The 21,737-nt window shown below is 37.8% G+C and overlaps 1 protein-coding gene across 2 annotated transcripts in view; it reads left to right on the top strand.

Moving 5' to 3' along the window:
• Nucleotides 1-2,937, top strand: part of LOC308359972 (nuclear RNA export factor 2-like) — a 52,964-nt gene extending 50,027 nt beyond the window's left edge. For both annotated transcript variants that reach the window (XM_080831311.1, XM_080831310.1), the window contains exons 22-24: nt 202-384; nt 2,488-2,548; nt 2,687-2,937. In XM_080831311.1, the coding sequence (XP_080687437.1) occupies nt 202-384; nt 2,488-2,548; nt 2,687-2,731 (289 nt within the window). In that variant the 3' untranslated portion in view covers nt 2,732-2,937. The remainder of the gene's footprint in view (nt 1-201; nt 385-2,487; nt 2,549-2,686) is intronic.
• Nucleotides 2,938-21,737: the final 18,800 nt, after the last annotated feature.

The raw sequence follows: 21,737 nt of genomic DNA, 5'->3' as shown, positions 1-21,737 counted from the left end.
GTGAGGTTGGTAGATAGTCCCTGCAAAGGTGCGCTCTGTGGAGGGGTGGAGGCACAAGCCACGGAATCTGGGGAGGATGGCAGGCATACAGTAGGGGTAAGGAAGGAATCTAGTTGCTGAGTGGCAGTGGAAACAGGATCATTGATCTGGATGTGGAGTTGTACATTCATCTACTTGTCTGAGGGCCCATTTTCTCTCCAGCCTATGCATCGTGAATGATGAGCTGTTTGTGAGAGATGCCACCCCCAGTGAGACTTGGAATGCGTTCTCCTACCGAGATCCTACACCGACTTCCAGCTCCATGCCCACCCTCTCCCAGGAGCAGCAGGAAATTGTTCATACTTTCTCCACTCAGTCTGGGATGAAACTCGAGTGGTCTCAGAAGTGAGTGGTGGGTGTACATGGGAAAGGACAAGTTGCGACAGCGACTTGGGTGGAGGAGTGTGAATCAAAGAAACTCACAGGAAATTTGGAAAAATAACATGTTGGATAGTTTGCTTCCAAAAAGAAAGAAAGAAAAAAGAAAGAAAGTGAGCCCATGGAGAAGGTGTCATACTATTATATATGTGAAGGATTAAAAAAATAGTATAATGCTCAGTGACATTGTTTTATATATAGAAAATCTGAAAGAATCCACCAAAAAGCTAATAAAACTAATAAATTCAGCAGGGTTGTAGGATAAAAGACCAATATACAAAACTCTTTTTTATTTCTATGTACTTGCAATGAGCAGTCCAAAAATAAAATTAAGAAAACAAGCCCATTTACAATAGCATCAGAGTAGTAAAATATTTGGAAACAAATGTAACAAAAGAAGCACAAATCTTACACTCTGAAATCCATAAAATGTTGTTTAAAAAAATTTTTAAATGGGAAAGACACTCCATTTCCATTGGTTGGAATATTTCTAAATAGCTTAATATTGTTAAGATGGCAGTAATACCTAGAGCAATCTACAGATTCAACACAATCCCTGTCAAAATCCTTCTTTGTAAAAATTGACGGAGTTATCCTAAATTTCACATATAAGTGCACCAAAACAATCGAGAGAAAAGAACAAAGTTAAAGGACTCACACTTCCTAATTTCAAAACTCGCTAAAAAGGTACAGTAATCAAAACTATGCAGTGCTGGCATATGGACAGTGCATGAATCAATGGAATAGAATTGAGAGTCCACAAATAAACTCTCACATTTATGGTCAATTGATTATCAGTGAGAGTGCTGAAAAAAATGTGATGGGAAAAAAAATAGTCTTTTCAGCAAATGGTGCTGGGACAACTGGATATTCACATGCAAAAAAGTGAATTTTGACCCTGGATTCACATGTACAGACAGACTATAAGTGGATCAAAGATCTAAAGGTAAAAGCTAAAACCATTAAAAAATTGGAAGAAAACATACATGTAAGCCTTCATTAATTAGACAAGTGTTTCTTATATGTGAGACCAAAAGCACAAGCAACCAAAGAAAAAATAGATAAACAGGGCTTCATCAAAATTAAAAGGTGTTGTGCACCAGTGAGCACTATCAAAAGACTATAAACCTCACCAAAGGAATAGAAAATATTTGCAAATCACATATCTGACAAGAATGTATGAAGAACACTTGCAGCTCAACAATAAAAGGACAAACAACCCAATTTGAAAAGTGGTAGAATGGTCTGAATAGACAATTCTCCAAAGAAGATACACAAGGGGCCAAGGAGCCCATGAAAAACTTCTCAACAATTAATCATTAAGGAAATGTAGAACATGGAGGACATAAGGAGATGGAGAGGAGAAGGGAGTTGAGGGAAATTGGAAGGGGAGGTGAACCCTGAGAGACTATGGACTCTGAAAAACAATCTGAGGGTTTTGAAGGGGCAGGGGGTGGGAGGTTGGGGGAGCCAGGTGGTAGGTATTAAGGAGGGCATGTATTGCATGGAGCACTGGGTGTGGTGCAAAAACAATGAATTCTGTTATGCTGAAAAGAAATTTAAAAAATAAATAACACAATGACTTTACACACCACTGGTATGGCTTTGATCAATAAATGTTTAATGAGGGTTTTTTTTAGATACAATTATTTGGGAATTAGATAATGGTAATGATTGTGCAATCTTGTGGCTATATGAAGGAAACATTGATTTGTACACTTTAAAATGGTATGTGCATACAAAAATAATAAAATGGTATGTACATTATATCTCAATAAAAATGACTGGAAACTTGTACTTTTAAATTTCCCATTTATTTTCTTGAATATCTTTTTTTATCAATATATATTAAGTTTCCTTGTTCTTTTGGAAAGGTCTATTTTTCTGTTTTGAATTCTAGTGGGCATGAATGCCAGTGATAGACATTTTCACTAGGTCTTTCTTCATCATTGCACATAGTGTTCATTCCGGTACATGCATCCCAGCAAAGAACTGGCACAGATTTAGCATCCCACGGTCAGCATGTCTGTACTGTGGTACTAATGGAGATCACCTGTTCTTCCACTCCAGATGCCTTCAGGACAACGAGTGGAACTATACCAGAGCTGGTCAGGTCTTCACTATGCTCAAGGTGAGGTCTGGGAATCATTAAGCGGGCTACCGATGGGCATTTCTGGGCCTTCAGGAAGGCCAAGAAAATGGAGGCTGGGTGGCCTGGGAATGAAACTTCGGATCTGGCTCTTCTGATGTCCCAACTCCTTCCCTCCAGAATGAGGGCAAGATCCCAGAGGAGGCTTTCAAGCAAATCACCTAAAAGAAGCCTTAGATGTCCACGTCATCACTGTTTCTCTTTTCTCCAGCCTAAGGCTATACCCATGACTGGGGATGGAGGCCTGGCTGACCAAGAAATCAAAATTACCTTGCAGGCCTGGTAACATAAGCACCTGAAGGATCAGTTGTTCCATGTACTTTCCTCACACATGATCTCTGTTTATTTTCATAATAAAGAGTTATGTTGCACATTGTATGTTGTGTGTCCTAGATCACTCTTCTCCTGCCCCAACCGTGAGCCAGTGAGTCCAGGACTGAAAGGCCCTGTCCTCTTCCCGACATTGTTCACCCTGGCACAGCAGGTACACAGGCTTGACTCCACAGGTACTATGCCAGTAAATTCTGGTGGGAAGGTACACACACTAATTCCAGGGATTGGCCTTTGGAAACAGTGTGACTCAGATGCTCTACCTGGAGGCCTGCAGAAGCAGGCATGTGGCCTGGAACAGTAGGGGCTTTGCAAGGGCTGCCTACCAGCTAGTGAGGGCAGTGGAAGGAAGGAAGATGAGGACTCACATGTATTTACTTCTTATTCCTAATCACTTGGATGCATTCAAAGGCATACCATCAACAACTTTATGACTTGCACACTGGTGAATGGGAAATGGGCCTTTTCACACCTCTCACCACGCTTGCATTTGTCTTCTCATCTATTCACTGTACTGCCCCCTCCCCTTCTCTGAAGATGCACTGTGGGAGCGTTCTTACTTTAGCTCCTGAGAGTGAGGGAGAGTCAGCGTGTTTGCCCAGTGCATTTGTTAGGCGACAAAGGTGCTCCATGTCCGTGTGCTTGAGGGGGATCAGACATTTAGTTTCACATCCAAACAACAGTAGCATGGAACCTCACATTATGGTTGACTCTGTGGGTAATTTCTCAATGATCAGCAATTGGCAGTTCAGAATCACAGGTAGGAGTTGAAAAGGACACTTGTGCAATTTATTTTCCACACTTCTGTAACATTTGGACTTTAGACCACAAGCAGTCATAATTCTTGAAATTAAAGTAATAGCAGTACCAGGTTTCACATTACCATCCTATAAAAGATGGCATAGGTGAGATATCACCAGTGTACAAATTATGCCTCTATTGGCAGGTCTCACATAAGTCATTTCCTACCACTTAGCACTTTTCAACTCTTTATGTACATTTACAGAAGGAATATAGAGGTGTGTGAATTTCTTAGATATATGTGAATTTCTAAGGGAATAATTGCATTACATAAGGAATAATTCCATGCTATTCCATGCAGTACCTCAGGGGTCAAAGACAAATCTCCGCCTCCTTACGCAGAGAAGAGAGCCTGCATTGTGAGGAATAGAGGCAGTCTCACAAGTTAGCAAGCAATTGCTGTGTCTGGCTCAAATTAAGCTCTCTGAGCTGTCTGAGTTCCCTCATGGGCAAGGACTACAGAACCCATTACATGGCACCTTTACTGCTTTTCTCTACATGATTAGGTTTCCACATCCTTTGCCTCCTTCCCTAGCTAGCTCAGATGCCATGGTCTTCCAGTCACTCATTCTTCGGCCAATTCTCCCAATTCCATTGGTCCCATGGTACAAAGGCATCAAGTTTATGGACACCTCCAATGAGATGCCCTTCTCACAAAGGCTACTACTGGGGATGGGTGGTGGACCCCTTCCCACACGCCCTCAGGCCAGGAACCTCTGTGGGGAAGGAACCCCAGAAGCAGCTGCAGGAATGCTAGGAGGAGTGACCTTGATGATGACTCTTCCTATCTCCAACTTCTGTGCCTTTACTAAAAATCCCTCTGACTCTAGTGTGTCACTCTGCACCCAACACTTTGTCCCAGAGCTTGCTCTGAACTGATACCCTTATCCCTAGGATTCCTGCCCAGATACTCTACCCCTAGCTCTTATCTTTCTTTTTTTTAACATTTTAATTTAATTTTTTTTCAGTGTTCCAAGATTTGTTGTTTATGCACCACACCTAGTGCTCCATGGAATTCATGTCCTCCTTAATACCCACCACCAGGCTCACACATCCCTTCACCCCCTCCCCTCCAAAACCCTCAGTTTGTTTCTCAGAGTCCACAGTCTCTCATGGTTCATCTCCCCCTCTGATTTACCCCAATTTACTTTTCCTTTTCTTCTCCTAATGTCGTCCATGTTCTTCCTTATGCTCCACAAGTAAATGAAACCATATGATAACTGACTTTCTCTGCTTGACTTATTTCTCTCAGCATAATATTCTCCAGTCCCATCCATGTTGATACAAAAGTTGGATATTCATCCTTTCTGATGGAGGCATAATATTCCATTGTACATATGGACCATATCTTCTTTATCCATTTGTCTGCTGAAGGGCATCTTTGCTCTTTCCACAGTTTGGCGACTGTGGCCATTGCTGCTATGAACATTGGGGTACAGATGGCCTTTCTTTTCACTACATCTGTATCTTTGGGGTAAATACCCAGTAGTGCAATTGCAGGGTCATAATGTTGCTCTATTTTTAATTTTTTGAGGAATCTCCACACTGTTTTCCAAAGTGCCTGCATCAACTTGCATTCCCACCAACAGTGTAAGCAGGTTCTCCTTTCTCTACATCCTCTCCAACACTTGTTGTTTCCTGTGTTGTTAATTTTGGCCATTCTAACTGGTGTAAGGTGAAATCTCGATGTGGTTTTGATTTGAGTTTCCCTGATAGCTAATGATGATGAATATTTTTTCCATGTGTCTATTCGGCTTATCTTTCTACATATGGATTCTATTTACCCTATTTGCCTGATCATAAGTCTTTAATTGTACCATTTCTTTAATGACCAGAGAATTTCTCTTCAAGCACTGCTCCTTATGATTCTACCACCCTGTAACCATTGTGCTGGAGAAAATCAGCCATTGGATGTGAACACATCACCCCTTCAGTGAGCATAACCAAGGGCGGAAGCCTTGGCCCTAGATCATACAAGGTTGGGCACTGTCTCATACCCCTGCTGAAATAAAATAAAGCAGAGAGAAATGGTGTCTGGTTGTTCTTAGCACCCTAATCTGCATCAAAGAAAGGTAGTAATGTAATGGTAGGATGGCATGATTTCTGGGTGTTAAGGAGGACAGTTGTCTGTGGCAGGGTCTGAAATTTTGCAGTTGTAACAGGATCCCAGTTGTGATGGTTAATTTTATGTGTCAATTTATGTAGACTGTGGTACCCAGATACTTGGTCAAACATTATTATGGATATTTCTATATGGATTGTTTGGGATTAGATTAATATTTAAATCAATAGACTTAGAGCATAATGGATTACTGTTCATTATGTGGATGGGTCACATCCAGTCAGTTGAAGACCTGAATAGAGAAAAGACTGACCTCCCTGAAGGAAGAGAGAATTCTGACAACAAACCACCTTCAAAATTGAATTATAGCTCTTCCCTAGGTCTCCAACCTACCAGCCTATCCTGCAGATTTGGGGCTTGTCAGGTTCCACAATAGCAGGAGCTAACCCTTCAATTAAGGGGAAAAAAGAATGAACCATACAACAAACTATGCAAACCAGAATAAATGGAAAAATTCTTGGAAACATACAACCTACTAAGATGGAATCAGGAAGAAATAAAAAAAAAATCTGAACAGATCAATTACTTGTAAGAAGATTGGATGACCATAGAAACAAAAACAAACAAACAAAAAAAACTCCCAATGAACAAAACTTCAGGACCAGATGGCATCACTGGTGAATCTTACCAACATTTTTTTTTTTACATTGGTCATAGCAACTTTTTTTTTTCAGCGTAACAGTATTCATTGTTTTTGCACCACACCCAGTGCTCCATGCAATACGTGCCCTCCCTAAGACCCACCACCTGGTTCGCCCGACCTCCCACCCCCCGCCCCTTCAAAACCCTCAGGTTGTTTTTCAGAGTCCATAGTCTCTCATGGTTCACCTCCCCTTCCAATTTCCCTCAACTCCCTTCTCCTCTCCATCTCCCCTTGTCCTCCATGTTATTTGTTATGCTCCACAAATAAGTGAAACCATATGATAATTGACTCCCTCTGCTTGACTTATTTCACTCAGCATAATCTCTTCCAGTCCCGTCCATGTTGCTACAAAAGTTGGGTATTTATCCTTTCTGATGGAGGCATAATACTCCACAAGTTGGTGCAGCCACTTTGGAGAACAGTGTGGAGATTCCTCAAGAAATTAAAAATAGAGCTTCCCTATGACCCTGCAATCTTACCAATATTTATAGAAAAATTCATGTCAATCCTTCTCAAATTCTTCCAAAAAATTGAAGAGGAAAGAACACTGCCAAATTCATTTTATGAGGCCAGCATTACCTTTATATCAAAACTAGAAAAGGACACTATTAAAAAAAACTACGGGCCAATATCCTTAATCAATATAGATGCAAAAAATATCAATAAAATACTTGCAAACTAATTCCAGCAGCACACTGAAGGATAATTCACCAAGTGGAATCTATCCCTGGGATGCAAGGATGGTTCAATATATGCAAATCAGTAAGTGTGATACATCATATTAATAGAATAAAAGAAAAAATTGCATGATCATTCAATAGATGCAGAAAAAGCCTTTGACAAATTCCAACAACCGTTCATGATAAAAACCTCTTAACAAATTAGTTATAGAAGGAACATACCTCAACATAACAAAGGCCATGTATGACAAGCCCACCAGTAACATCATTTTCAATGGTAAGAAGTTAAAAGCTTTTTCTCAAAGATCAGGAATAAGACAAAGTTGCCCACTTTGACATCTTCTACTCAATATAGTACCAGAAGTCCTTGCCAAAGAAATTAGGTATTAAAAAGAAATAAATGATCAGAATTGAAAGGAAGAAGTGAAATTATCTCTATTTGAAGATGACATGATTTTATATGAGATAATCCTTAAGATTTTACCCAAAATTGTTAGTTCTAATCAGTGAACTCAGTAGTGGCGAGACACAAAATAAATATACAAAAATCAGTAGCATTTCTATTTGCCAACAGTGAATTATCTGCAAAAGACATAAAGAAAACAATCTCATTTACAACAAAAGAATAAATGAACTATTGAGACTTCATCAAGATAAAAACTTCCACACAGTGAAGGAACCAATCAACAGAGCTAAAAGTCAGCCTATGGAATGTGAGAAGATATTCGCAAACTACATATCTGATAAGGGGTTATTATCCAAAGTCTGTAAACTTATCAAACTCAACACCAAAAAAATAAATGACCCAGTTAAGAAATGTACAGAAGACATGAATAGACATTTTTCCAAAGATGACATCCAGATGGCAATCAGACACATGAAAGGTTGCTCAACATCATTCATTATCAGGGAAATGCAAATCAAAACCATGATGAGATACAACCTCACGCTTGTCAGAATGGCTAAAATTAACAACACAGGAAACAACAGATGTCGGCAAAGATGTACAGAAATGGGAAACTTCTTATACTGTTGATGGAAATGCAAACTTGTGCAACCACTGCGGAAAACAGTATGGAGGTTCCTCAAAAAGTTAAAAATAGACCCACCTTACAACCCAGCAACTGCACTACTAGGTTCAAAGGGGCACATGTACCCCAATATTTATAGCAGCATTATTAACAATAGTCAAATTATGAAAAGAGCCCAAGTGTCTATCGACTGACAAATGGATAAAGAAGAGGTGGTATAGGGGCGCCAAGGTGGCTCAGTTAGTTGAACGTCCAACTCATGGTTTTGGCTCAGGTCATGATCTCACGGCTCTTGAGATCAAGGCCAACGTGGGACTCTTTGCTTAGCGGGGAGTCTGCTTAAGGATACTCTCCCTCTGCCCCACCTTCCACTCTCTCAAATAAATAATTTTTTTTTTTAAAGAAGAGGTGATACTATTATCCAGCCATCAAAAAGAATGAAATCTTGCCATTTGCAACAATGTGGATGGAGCTACAGTGTATTTTTTTAAGTGAAAAAAGTCAGTCAGAGAAAGACAAATACCACAGGATTTCACTCATATGTAGAATTTAGGAAACAAAACAGACGTACATAGAGGAAGGGGGAAAAAAGGGAGAGGGAAGCAAACCGTAAGAGACTCTTAACTATAGAGAACGACTGTGAGATGATGGAGGGTAGGTGATCAAGAGTTGGACTAAATCAATGATGGATATTAAGGAGGGCACTTGTGTTGAGCACTCAGTGTTACAAGTAAGTGAAGAATCACTAAATTCTACTTCTGAAACCAATATTACACTTTATGTTCACTCATTAGAATTTAAATAAGGAGCACCTGGGTGTCTCAGTCGTTGTGTCTGCCTTTGGCTCAGGTCATGATCCCAATGTCCTGGGATCAAGCCCTGCATCAGACTCCCTGCTCAGCGGGAAGCCTGTTTCTCCCTCTCCCATTCCCCCTGCTTGTGTTCCTTCTCTCACTGTGTCTTTCTCTGTCAAAAAAATAAATAAAATATTTTTTAAAAAAGAATTTAAATGAAAATCTGAAACAAACAAAAAAGAAGCAATCTCACGTACACTAGCACCAAAACCAATAAAATACTTAGGAATAAATTTAACCAAGGAGGTGAAAGGTCACTACACTGAAAACCACGAAACACTGATTTAGGAAATTGAAGAACACAAATAATTTGCAAGTATCCTGTTTCATAGTTAGGAAGAATTAATATTGTTAAAATGTTCATACTACCCAAAGCTATCTATAGATTCAATGCAAACTATCAAGAATCGAATGGCATTTATTTACAGAAATGGGAAAAAACAATCCTCAAATTTATATAGAACCATAAAAGACACTGAATAACCAAAGCAATCCTGAGAAAGAAGAACAAACTGGGAGGCATCACATTTCTTGATTTCAAGCTATATCACAAAGCTAGAGTAATCAAAACTACATGGTACTGGCATAAAAACAGATACAAAGATCACTAGAAAAGAGAGGGGTGCCTGGGTGGTTCAGTGGGTTAAATCCTCTGCCTTCAGCTCAGGTCCTGATCTCAGGGTCCTGGGATTGAGCCCTGCATAGGGCTCTCTGCTCGGTAGGGAGCCTTCTCCCCCCACCCCCGGCTGCCTCTCTGCCTACTTGTGATCTCTGTCAAATAAATAAAAAAAGAAAAGAAAAGAAAAGAATTGAGAGCCCAGAAATAAAGCCAAGTATATACTGTCAACTAATATTTGACAAGCAAGCCAAGAACACTCAATAGAGAATAGACTATCCCTTCAATAAATGGTGTTGGGAAAATTGGATATTCACATGTAAAAGAATAAAACTAGACTTCTATGTTACACAATTTGTAAGAACTTAAGCCATAAAACTCCTAGGAAAAAAAAAGAAGAAAACTCCTTGACATGAATCTCGGCCATGATCTCTTGGGGATGACACCTAAAGTGCAAGCAACAAAATAAAAAATAAGCAAGTAGAATCACATCAAACTAAAAATCTTCTGCACAGGGGAAAAAAAAACAAGATCAACAACAAAATAAAAAGTCAATCAATGGAATGGGAGAAAATTTTGCAAATCATATGTCATATACCCCATATATCATATAAGGGATTACTATCCAAAATATATAAAGAACTCATACAACCCAATAAGAGCAATCAATCCAATTAAAAACTGAGCAAAAGCCTGAATGGACATTGCTCCAAAGAAGATATAGAAATGGCTGACAGATACATGAAAAGGTACTCAACATCACTCTTAATCTCACAAAACAAACTGAGGGTTGCTGGGGGATGGGGGAGTAGGGATAGGGTGTTTGGGTTATGGATATTGGGGAGGGTATGGGCTATGGTGAGTGCTGTGAAATGTGTAAGCCTAATGATTCATAGACCTATACCCCTGGGGCAAATAATACATTATATGTTAATAAAAATAACTTTAAAAAAGGTACTCAATATCAATAATCTTTAGGGAAATGCAAAATAAAAGCACAGTGAAATATCATCTCATACCTGTTAGAATGGCTATCATAAAAAAGACAAGAGATACGGGTGCCTGGGTGACTCAGTTAGTTAAGCGTCTGCCTTCAGCTCAGCTCATGATCCCAGGGTCCTGGGATCCAGCCCTGTGCTGGGTTCCCTGCTCAGCAAGGAGTCTGCTTCTCCCTCTCCCTCTTCCCCTCCCCCAGCTCCTGCTCCCTCTCTCTCAAGCAAATAAATAAAATCTTTTTAAAAAAAAAGATAAGAGATAATGCTGGCAAATATGGAGAAAAAGGAACCCTGCGCACTGTTGTTGATGTGTGTGTATTTAGTCATAGAAAAGAAGAAATCCTGCCATCTGTGACAACAGGGATGCACCTTAAAGGGATTATGTTAAGTGAAATAAGTCAGACAGAGAAAGACAAATACTCTATGACCTCACTTATATGTGGAATCCAAAATCAAAAGAAAAGAAACTTATTTCAAAAACGAGAGATCAGGTTTGTGCTTACCAAAAGCAGGGGATGAGGGGGCCCGGGAACTGGATGAAAGTGATCAAAAGGCACAAATTTCCAGTTATAACATTAAAAAGTAGTGGGGATGTAATGTACAATATGATGGCTATAGTTAACACTGCTGTATGGTGTATTTGAATGTTACTAAGAGAGCAAATCCTGAAAGTTCTCAGTACAAGAAAAAAAACATTGGTTTTTGCTTTTTAAAATACCAAAAACTATGATGTACTATATGTTGGCTAATTGAACTTAAATTTTAAAAAACTAAAAAAAAAAATAGGGGCATCTGGGTGGCTCAGTTGTTGTGTATGCTTTCGGCTCAGGTCATGATCCCAGGGTCCTGGGATCAAGCCCTGCATCAGACTCCCTGCTCAGCGGGAAGCCTGTTTATCCCTCTCCCATTCCCCCTGCTTGTATTCCCTCTCTCACTGTGTCTCTCTCTGTCAAATAAATAAATAAAATCTTTTAAGAAATTAAAAATTAAAAAATTAGAAAAATAAAATATCTATGAGAGGATAGATGTTAAATAAACCCACTGTCATCATTTTACATATACGTAAGTCAAGTCATTATGCTATATAACTTAGACTTATACAAGGCTGTACATCAATAATGTCTCAGTGAAACTGTAAGAAAAAGAAAATACACGCACACACATGTGCACACACACACACACACACACACACACAAGCTATTGGCTCTGTTTCTCTGGAAAACCCTAATACACCAGGTAATGCTAAAACTGCTATTGCATGGTTCACACTTTGAGTAGTAAGGAGCTAGAGAATATCTGGCAAGTGGGCACATGGCTTCATCTATAATAATGCTCATTTCAGCATTGTTTATGAGAGCAAAAGTGTAGGAAAAAACAAAATGTCCCTCAAAAGTGGTCCCCAAAACACACTGTGATTCATTCTTACAGTGTAATATTGTATAGCAATAAAAGTGAGTGTCTTTGAACTATAGGAATCAGGCCCTATATACATCTGAAAAATGCAATGTTTTATCAAGTTATCAAATGGAAAATAAAGGCACCTAGAGCATGAATATATATGTGTGTGTACATATGTGTGTGTACAACATTTTTTAAGGATACTTTCTTTCACAGTTCAAGTATGAAGCAATTTATGGAGTGTACAAACACCTTATTCTGGTTATTAGTTACATCTCAGGAGGCAAAACCCATTCCCTGAACCACTGTTCCTATGTTATATTTCTTCTGAGTTATGGTTGCAGCCCGCACGGGGGACCGACTCACCCAAGATCTTGGGGTCTGGCATGGGGACAGGCCTCCTGAAATTACTCTTCTGTCCAGGAGACCTTTTATTGGCTTGTTCCCATATATGCTCTCTTTTTCTGAGGCTCAGTTAGAAACTTCTCCACCAGTAACAAACTAGAAAGGAAAAGAAGGGAACAGGAAATCACCTGGAGTAAAAGTAATTTTTCTTACCTTTCTCAAAATTCCTTGCTTAATTCATCCCACAACACAGGAATGACACCAAAGCTCACGCACCAGGTAAGTGTCTGTACGTTTCTCTCCCTTTGCTACATTTCTGGATACTCTCTATGAGAGATATGCTTCTTGGTTTCTCTAAGAGTCAATTCTTTTATGAGAGGGAGGAGGCCGGCTGGGCAGTACTAGTGTTTATCCACGTCCTACTATGTGCCAGAAGTTTCTATAGGTTTCCTCCATTTCTCCCCACCAGAGTTCTGTGAGGAATGTATTGTTATTCCTACTTTACAGATGACCAAATTGGGCTCACAGAGCACTATGCTTTTCCAGTCACACATCAACTCAGGAGCAAGAATGGGGTTCTTTCTCTCTCACTTCCCACAATATACTCATCAGCTTCCCTTTAGGAGGTTGGGTTTCCAAAGCTGAAGAACTGTTTTAAACTCTCCTAGAACTATGACCACATGACTACTCAACGTAATACTTATTATAGAGATGAAACCTTGTGCCAGGAGGCCCAGATGTATGAACCACATGTTCCAGCTGGTCTCTAAGGTGTTAAGCAAGGTCGATGTGACAGCAGAGCTGTTGCCCTTTTTGGAGGGTGACCTGAGAAAAGGTTGTTGACATTTACACAGGACTTTAACGAATGGGTACTTTATACTTGAACTTAATCCTTACAGCTATTCGAGTTACTGTTCATTGTTGACATTATTCAGATTAGGGTACAGGAGTTATGAGAAGCGAGGTAACTTTCCCTGGGGAAAATAACCTTGTAAATCAATGCTCAGGAGCTTAAAACCTAGAATTACACAAAGTGCCAGTGCTTTTCTGCTCTGTGATGTGGGCAAGGAGTTAATGGAGCTAAGTGTATTATTCAGGGTTTTGCTTTAACAATGAGCTTTTACAGCTTTTACATCTGAATATATATACTCAGATATATATATATATATATATATATATGCACTGTATATACATATACCTGTATATATCTGCTATACAGATGGTACATAGCAAAATTTAAAAGTACAAAGTATATAAAAAAGGTGGGAGAAAATTTTTGGAAGACACATTGTAGGTATAGGGTTAACATCTTCAGTCTTTCAATCAGCAGAGAAATGAGCCAAAGATTACAACAGAGAATGCTCATTCAAAGCAGCATAAATGCCCCATAGAATCCTTAAAAACATGCCCAACCATGTAACGGATGAAATGCCAAATGAGCTCTCATTCGAAGTGAAACAGGTAAATATCAACACAATATGTAGAGAGGGGGCACAGGTTTGTAAAATATATAATTTACATTTGGATAAATATCTGTGCATTTTATTAGGATATATACTGGGAAAAAAACAACAGAATATGCATCAAATAATTAATAATGAGTATCTTCTAGTTGGTGTGGCAATCCTGGCACAAGATTAATATCCTGATATATTAATTTGGCTAAGATAATAAAATCCCCCAAATGTTTTTTTTAAAAGCTTGTTATGAAACACTCTTCAATAAAATAATAATTACCCTTATTCTGAAATAACTGTTTTCCTTCTTCTTTCTTATTTTAAATTACACAATTCATAGTAAGAGCTGCAATATTTAAATGTCTACAGCCCTGTGCTGAGAAGACCAGTGAACAAAACTGCCTAGGGTCAGAGCAAAGAGACCACAATGTACACAGAAGTAATGCCCCTAGAAGTGCTCTAGATCTCAGAAGTAAGAACTGGGTGCCAATATATGTCACCTCCCTAAAGGCAGAAGGGACCAGATGTATTTTATGGTGACTAACATAACACAATTAAAAAAAAAAAAGAAGGGACCAGTCACAGTTCAGTAGTGTAAGTCCAGGGGGAAAAGAGGCAGATATGGAATCAGTGCAGATGGAGAGTTCTGTATCAGACACAACACTTTGGCAATAATTTACAGACATAATTAATATGCCATTAATTTACATATAATGAAATCTGACTAGTTGAAAGAGTCATGTTCACATGTACCAACAGCTAATTCAAGGAAGAATAATAAATGGCAATCAGACATGTGTAAAATTGCTCAACCACACCAAAAACTAAATGAAAGTAAATGGCAATAGAAACATCAGATATATAAATATGTAAAAAAGGTATTGAACATAATGTGCCATACAACCTAAGTTTTGAAAAATTTCTATTTTCATAAAAAATATACATTATTTTATATATATTTTATATTTTTATATTTTATATGTTTATATATTTTTATATATATAAACAATCCCGCACAAACATATATGGGGAATATTAACAAATATATTGACTGCTTATTTTGAGGTGGGACATAGAAGTTAAGAGGGGAATACAAGATAATTCCTCTCACAAATGTATATTTCTTCAGTGTTTCCAGGGGCTTCAGAGTACATGTGCACTGATTTTTTTAAAGTTATATTTATTTATTTTAGAGAGAGAGAGAGAGGAAGAGAGAGAGAGCGCGCGTCTGCCCACGCATGGGGGTGAGGGGCAGAAGAAGAGGGAGAGAGAAACTCCAAGCAGACTCGGTACTGAACACGGAGCCCGACACGGGGCTTGATCTTATGACCCCGAGATCACAGTCTGAGCCAAAACCAAGAACCAGATGCTTAACCAACTCTACTACCCAGGTGCCACTGTGCACTGAGTTTTAATTACTAAAATAACTAAGATAAAATTATGACAGCATAAGATAAGCCTAGCTGTGCTTTTATTTACAAAATTAATGTTGGGACGCCTGGGTGGCTTAGTCCGTTAAGCGTCCAACTCTTGATTTCAGCTCAGGTCACTATCTCACGGTTGTGAGATCAAGCCCCACATCTGGCTCCGCACTCAGCCCAGAGTCTGCTTGAGATCCTCTCTCTCTCCCTCTTCCCCTCCCCACCGCTCATGTTATAAATAAATAAATAAGTCAGTAAATAAATAAGTAAATAAATAAAATCTTTTTAAAAAGGATTTATTAAAATAAGAAGAAAGGGTAAGTAGATAACTTAGAAAAATCTTATTGTTTTGGATATATTTGGTTAAATAAAATGTATTATTAAAGTGAATTTCACCTAAAAAAAGGTAATGCTGAAACACGTATTTCTGGAGATTAAATGTATTAAATATACTATAAAATAAGAAAGTGCAGGTGGCTAAGTGTCCAACTCTTGGTTTCAGTTCAGGATCTCAGGGTCAAGGGATAGAGCCCCTGCATTAGGTAGCAGAATCTGCTTGAGACTCTCTCTCCCCACTCCCTCTGCCCTCTCCCCATGCCCCCCTCCACGCTCTCTCTCAAATAAATAAATCTTTTTTTTTTTAATTTGCACACAGCTTTATATTTATAATCACACACATACATGCATTCCTTTGTTTGAAGGAAGGGCCAAAATAAACATCCTGTCACAGGAGCCCCATGGGCTCTGCATCACTGCTTAATACTTCCTGTGCCTTATAAACCCCAGAAAGTTTTCTCCAGAGGGCTTCCACAGGGAAGGCCTTTTTTTCCTCTCTACCTCCTTTTCAGGCTTCTTGCCGGTGAGACCAAACTGCAATTCTGGATTTGGTCACCAGGTGGCACGAGCCTCCAATTAATTTTTTTTTTCAATGGGAAAAATATTTATTTGGCTAGATGAACAAATTCCACTTTGAGTGGAGGTTATGAAAGAGCGTGTAAAATAAAATCATGATTAATTACTTAACTCAGCAATAAAAGCTTTTCAAAACACTCCTTTAAAACTTTGATAATGGATTGACAATGTCAAATGAGCTCATCATAAAAGTCAATGAGATTTAAATAATAAAAGATGTATGAAAAATTAGAGGGAACTTATTCACATTTACTGCAACACAAACTTTGTATACCAGGAGCTCTCTTGAATCAGGAAAGACATAAATAAATGAAAACGAAAAATCTCGTAGAAAACTATAGGAATGCAAAGAAACTTATGAAAAGATAGCCAACAGCAATAAACTGACAAATGTAAAAGTCCTGATAATTTTATCTTCAGCTAAAAAAGATGCATTGCATGATAAGGTTTGCTGCCACCCTATTCTTACAAAAAAGTATGTGTATCTGCTCACACGTATTGTGCATCTGCACATATTTTGCACATATACATTTGAGAAAAGCATCTGCAGAATGCGCTCCACACCATTAACAAACGATGGCTCAAAAAAAAAAAAAAAAAAAAAAAAAACGATGGCTCAGCAGGATGAAAGAAGGTAGATACAAGATCATTTTATTTTCCATATATACATACCTATATTGTTTGATTCCTTTCAATTACAAACATACATTAGCCTTATAATTGAGGAAAATAAATGAGATAAATTTTGGAAAACAAGAAACAATTTGTTATGATCTGATCCCTGATTTCATATAAATCTACTGACCTGAAAAGTAGTTCATAGTTAATTGCTAAGTTAAAAAAACAAACATGAGGTATATGCAATATAATCCCAATTATTGTTTGTAATACACCAAAGTGCAAAAGTATGCATATATGGGTAAGTGCAAGTGTGTCTAAAAGGATATGACTAAAAATAGACACACACACACACACACACACACACACACACAGATACACACTTCTTCAGAGACCCTTACACTGGCAGCTGTCTCTTCATGAGACAGGGGTGGAACTTCCTGTCAGAAGTTCAGAGAGCTAGGTAGCATCTGATTCTGCAGGGAAGCCTGCCTGTGCCATTCAAGCCTCCAGGTTGTCCGGTCAGTGGGTCAGACCAATGGCCCTGACCAGTGGCCCTCCCCAAATTCTTGCATAGCACCTCCAGAGATATTGAGAGATGTAGTTCTGGTTCTAACCAGCAAGTGCTGGTTATCTCAATATGGTACCTTTGTTGCAAAGGAAAATTATCAATTTTTGTAAAAAGAGACAAAGAAAATATGAAATAAATAGACCTAAATATTTTTAATTCATATGTATAGGAATTTATACATATACAGGAAAACATATATAGGAATATATAGAGAAAGAACAAATATATTATATATATATATATATATATAGAGAGAGAGAGAGAGAGACTCAAACAGTATGTATGGTTTCACTTGTTGATAATGACTCCCAAAGCTGGGTACCCCACAACTGTTCATTTATTCAGCACACATATATGGGACACCGGCAGCTCAAGTCCATGTGTTCATCCCACTCTTTCCTCTAATCCCCAGACTCTCATTTCCAACTACCTACAAAATATATTCACTTGGAGACAAATGACTACAATTCCTTTCTATATGTATGGAGTGAGTGTGTGTATGTGTATGTGTTTCTCTGCTGTTGAACTGAAAACTAAAGAATCAGGATAGCTTATTAAATAATAAAAAGAAATGGCACAAATACCCTTTCCTCTTTCCAACTTCATATGCTGCAATGAAAAAAAAAATAGCACCAAAGCTCATAACTGCGCATACACTTCATGTCTTTTGTGTATATTTTTTATGGTCTTTATTACATTCATGCTATTTCTTCTACATTAAATACCATTTTTATAGAAAAGAGAACCCTGGGACTAGCATTTTTAACATTTCTTAAAGTCCTAGTATGTGCCAGACACTTTCTACAGTTTAACTGATATTTTCCATCAAAATCCTGTTAGGCAGCAATTTTGCTACTCAGCAATATCTATTTCCTCCACTATTATTTTCCATTTATATATACACATGATAAAATATTATATGTATGTACATGTGATAATAAAGATACATTTAACCATTTATGAAAACTCTGCATTGATTAAGGAGCTGGGGGAAAAAACAAAAAAGTTACAGCCAAAATCTGTCACATCTCAGCAGTCACCAATGCAGGGAGCAACCTAATGCCCAGAATTAAGTAAGCCACCAATGCTTTTTGCATCCCCAACCCATCCCCAACCACTCATAACCAAAACCATGTGATGGAGAATGGTTGGGTGGAGGGCAAGGCTAACCTGAGAGACTGTATTTTCAGGGAAAGAGAAAGTGCTAAAATAAGCAAAGTCAGGTGCAACCGGAGCCAATGAGGACAACTAGAGCAATTATACAGAGTTCTGCTGATCTAAGTGCATTGTGATCAAATTTGGGCACCATTGTGCTAGAAGATAATCAAATCGGAATTATCAGTTTAATGTTCAATTTATAAGTTATATTTATAAGTTAATATTTTCAGTAGACAGTCTTTTGTCTTTTCATTATAGACATTCATTTCTTCACTTTAAACTAATACTGTTCTCATGCCTTCTGCCAAACCATTTTTGTTCCCGGTGTATGAAAATGAATTGTGTCAATGGGAGAACAAGGATGCTTTGTATTCAGCCATATTTATTTTGAGAATTTAATAGAGAGTATTCATAGCGAGACTACTTTCTTAGGGGATGGGAGTCAAACATCCTTTAAATAGGAATGAAGGCAACCTTAATTTGTTCTCAGTTTGTATAATCCTTATTTATATTATCCATGAAAAAATACTGTCATTCAATCTTTCATTAGTGAGTGTATTAAAATATTTAATTTTGAGAAAAATTATTCAGTAGGAAATTATGTTTTTGTATGCTTCCCCCTTAGTTTTGACAGTGAGATTTTTGAACTGATGGGTTTTTTTTTTCCCCAGTCAAATGACTAATAGGTTTCTTTCTCTGCAAACACGGTCCACTTACTAGCCAATAAAACTTTAGAAATGAAGGTAAAAGGTGTCCTGAGTCTTTTACATTAAGATGATTTTCAAAATAGTATTCATGGCTCAGCAAAGACTAGTTCTGACTTTCTGTATTCTAGACATCACTATGTGAACTTGTAACAGATTTGCATGAATAAAAGGTTACTTATTCCTAGTCCTTTCTCTGTAACATGGTTTTTGCCCTTGATTTCCTGGTCTGTGAAATACAGATCATCACTCCTTGCCAAAAAAGAGACTGTGGTCATTATACAAGAGCTTATAAATGGAGAAACCGTATACTATACAAGAAAGCCATATTTACACTACTCATGGCATGTCAAAAATGAGACCCATTCTTATTTTAGGAAGGCTCTTGAGGGCTGGCTGTAGTGTCCCCATTTTTCTTGTTGAATATTATAGTTTTCCTTGACAGTTTTGAAATTTTGGTAAACATTTTCATTAACCTCCATAATAACCCAAGTAATGAAAAATCTTATATTATGTATCTACTTATATATAGTTACTATATCAACTATATCTGGATGAAGTATGTAATGCCAGCTTCTTCATGTCTGACTTTAATTTCATTCCTTTCTTTTTCTATTTTTGCTTTTCTAATTGAATTTCATGTATACAAAGATAATTGTGAAATTTTAATCAAATCCATCCTTTGATTTTAGCTTATCTGGTTTTAGATGCCTTATATTCATTCAATTAATATTAGCATACAACAAAGGATAAAAAGGACCGGAGGACCACAATTTTTTCCACATAATATTTAATTATTTAAATAATTGTCAACATCTAAAAATTGGGATATTTCACATATAATACAGCTTTCTGGCTTATCTTGAAAAGTGGGGTTTGGCTACATGGGGCCTACATTTTTACATTCCCTCAGGAAAACAACTGGCTGGAGCTGATAGCAGTTTCCTCATCAGGCATTCACCATAATATTTATCACTCCCTATTCTATGACTCCGCACACTGATGCAGAATGTTAGTTTTTATTTTGCTGTTAATGCTATTGATCTTCTTACAGTAAAGAGAAAACTGAAATATTTCTTGCCTCCATTTAACCAAAAGTGTGGGACCAAAAGACCAAGAGTGTTGTTCAAGAAAACTGTGTTTCAAGAAAAGCGTTTCAGGAAAATTGGAGGGGGAATATTCACCTGTAGAAACAAAGGTTCTTCCCTTGATCTTTACATACACCAACTTTCATTATTTACATTACCAGTGTGGTCACCCTAAGTTTTGAGTTTAGTCTTCCTGGAGTTAAAAGTTTTCCATGTCATATCACTAATATGCCACACAACCTTTCTGAGGAGAATATGATATATATGCACATTCTAGAATATTTAAACACTTAAAGGACAAATATATTTAAGTGACTTTTTAATGACAGACTAGAAGAGTATTTGATAGGATATAATGAACTTTCGTCTGTTATACTTAGTACTGCCATATTTTCTTATCAGAAAAAGAATTATATTCTTCCTCCTGGCAGGTCACAATGGGGTAATTGAATATGATATGTATTAGATAAATTCAATTCTGTGCCAAGTTACCTCTGGCCATCATATTTTCATCTGACCAAATGAATGAAGTTATACAACAATAGCATTTCAATTGTGCCACCTCAGTTTTAGAGCTAGACAGTGGTCTGAATTAGGAGACTCTAAGACAGGATTTGCCTATTTTCAGAGTGGTTTGCTTTATGCCTTTATAAGAATTGTATTGCAAATATTCAATATAAGTTTAAGTGCCTAAAATCAGGGAATGGACTTAATGGATTTAGATTTTCAGTAATGGAAGTAACTCTTGCTGCTTTCTACATGTGTAACTTTTGTTTGTGAAGTATGGGAAAGCATTAATTTAACTGCTAAATGCCCTCTCTCAAAATCTCAGGTATTGTATTTGTCCGCATTCCATGCTGGCTCTTGTTCATATCCAGCTATTTGGTAATGTCATGAAAACAATTTTGTCTATTCACTCATGCATTTGTTTTGGTCAGTTATGCATAAATAATATTTGCTTTGGTTTAAAAATGAACAAGTGGCCTGCAATTCCACTCCTAGGTATATACAGAAAACAGTTCAAGAGTTCAAATAAAAACTTACACACTAATCTTAAGAGCAACAATAGATATAATAGCTAAAAGGTGGAAATAACCCAAATGCCCATCAATGGATGAATGGAGGAATGAAATGTGGTATATGCATATAATGAAATATTATTCATACATTTAAAAAGTACTGGCGCCTGGATGGCTCAGTGGGTTAAAGCCTATGCCTTCAGCTCGGGTCATGATCCCAGGATCCTGGGATCCAGCCCCACATTGGGCTCTCTGCTCAGCAGGGAGCCTGCTTCCTCCTCTCTCTCTGCCTGCCTCTCTGCTTACTTGTGATCTCTGTCTGTCAAATAAATAAATAAAATCTTTTTTTTAAAAAGTACTGAACTACCACATGGATGAACCTTGAAAACATTATGCTAAGTGAAAGAA

The sequence above is a fragment of the Martes martes genome, assembly GCF_963455335.1.
Source record: "Martes martes genome assembly, chromosome: X".
Classification (NCBI taxonomy): domain Eukaryota; kingdom Metazoa; phylum Chordata; class Mammalia; order Carnivora; family Mustelidae; genus Martes; species Martes martes.
The sequence above is the reverse complement of the archived record's forward strand: the minus strand, read 5'-3'. Positions and strand labels throughout refer to the sequence as shown.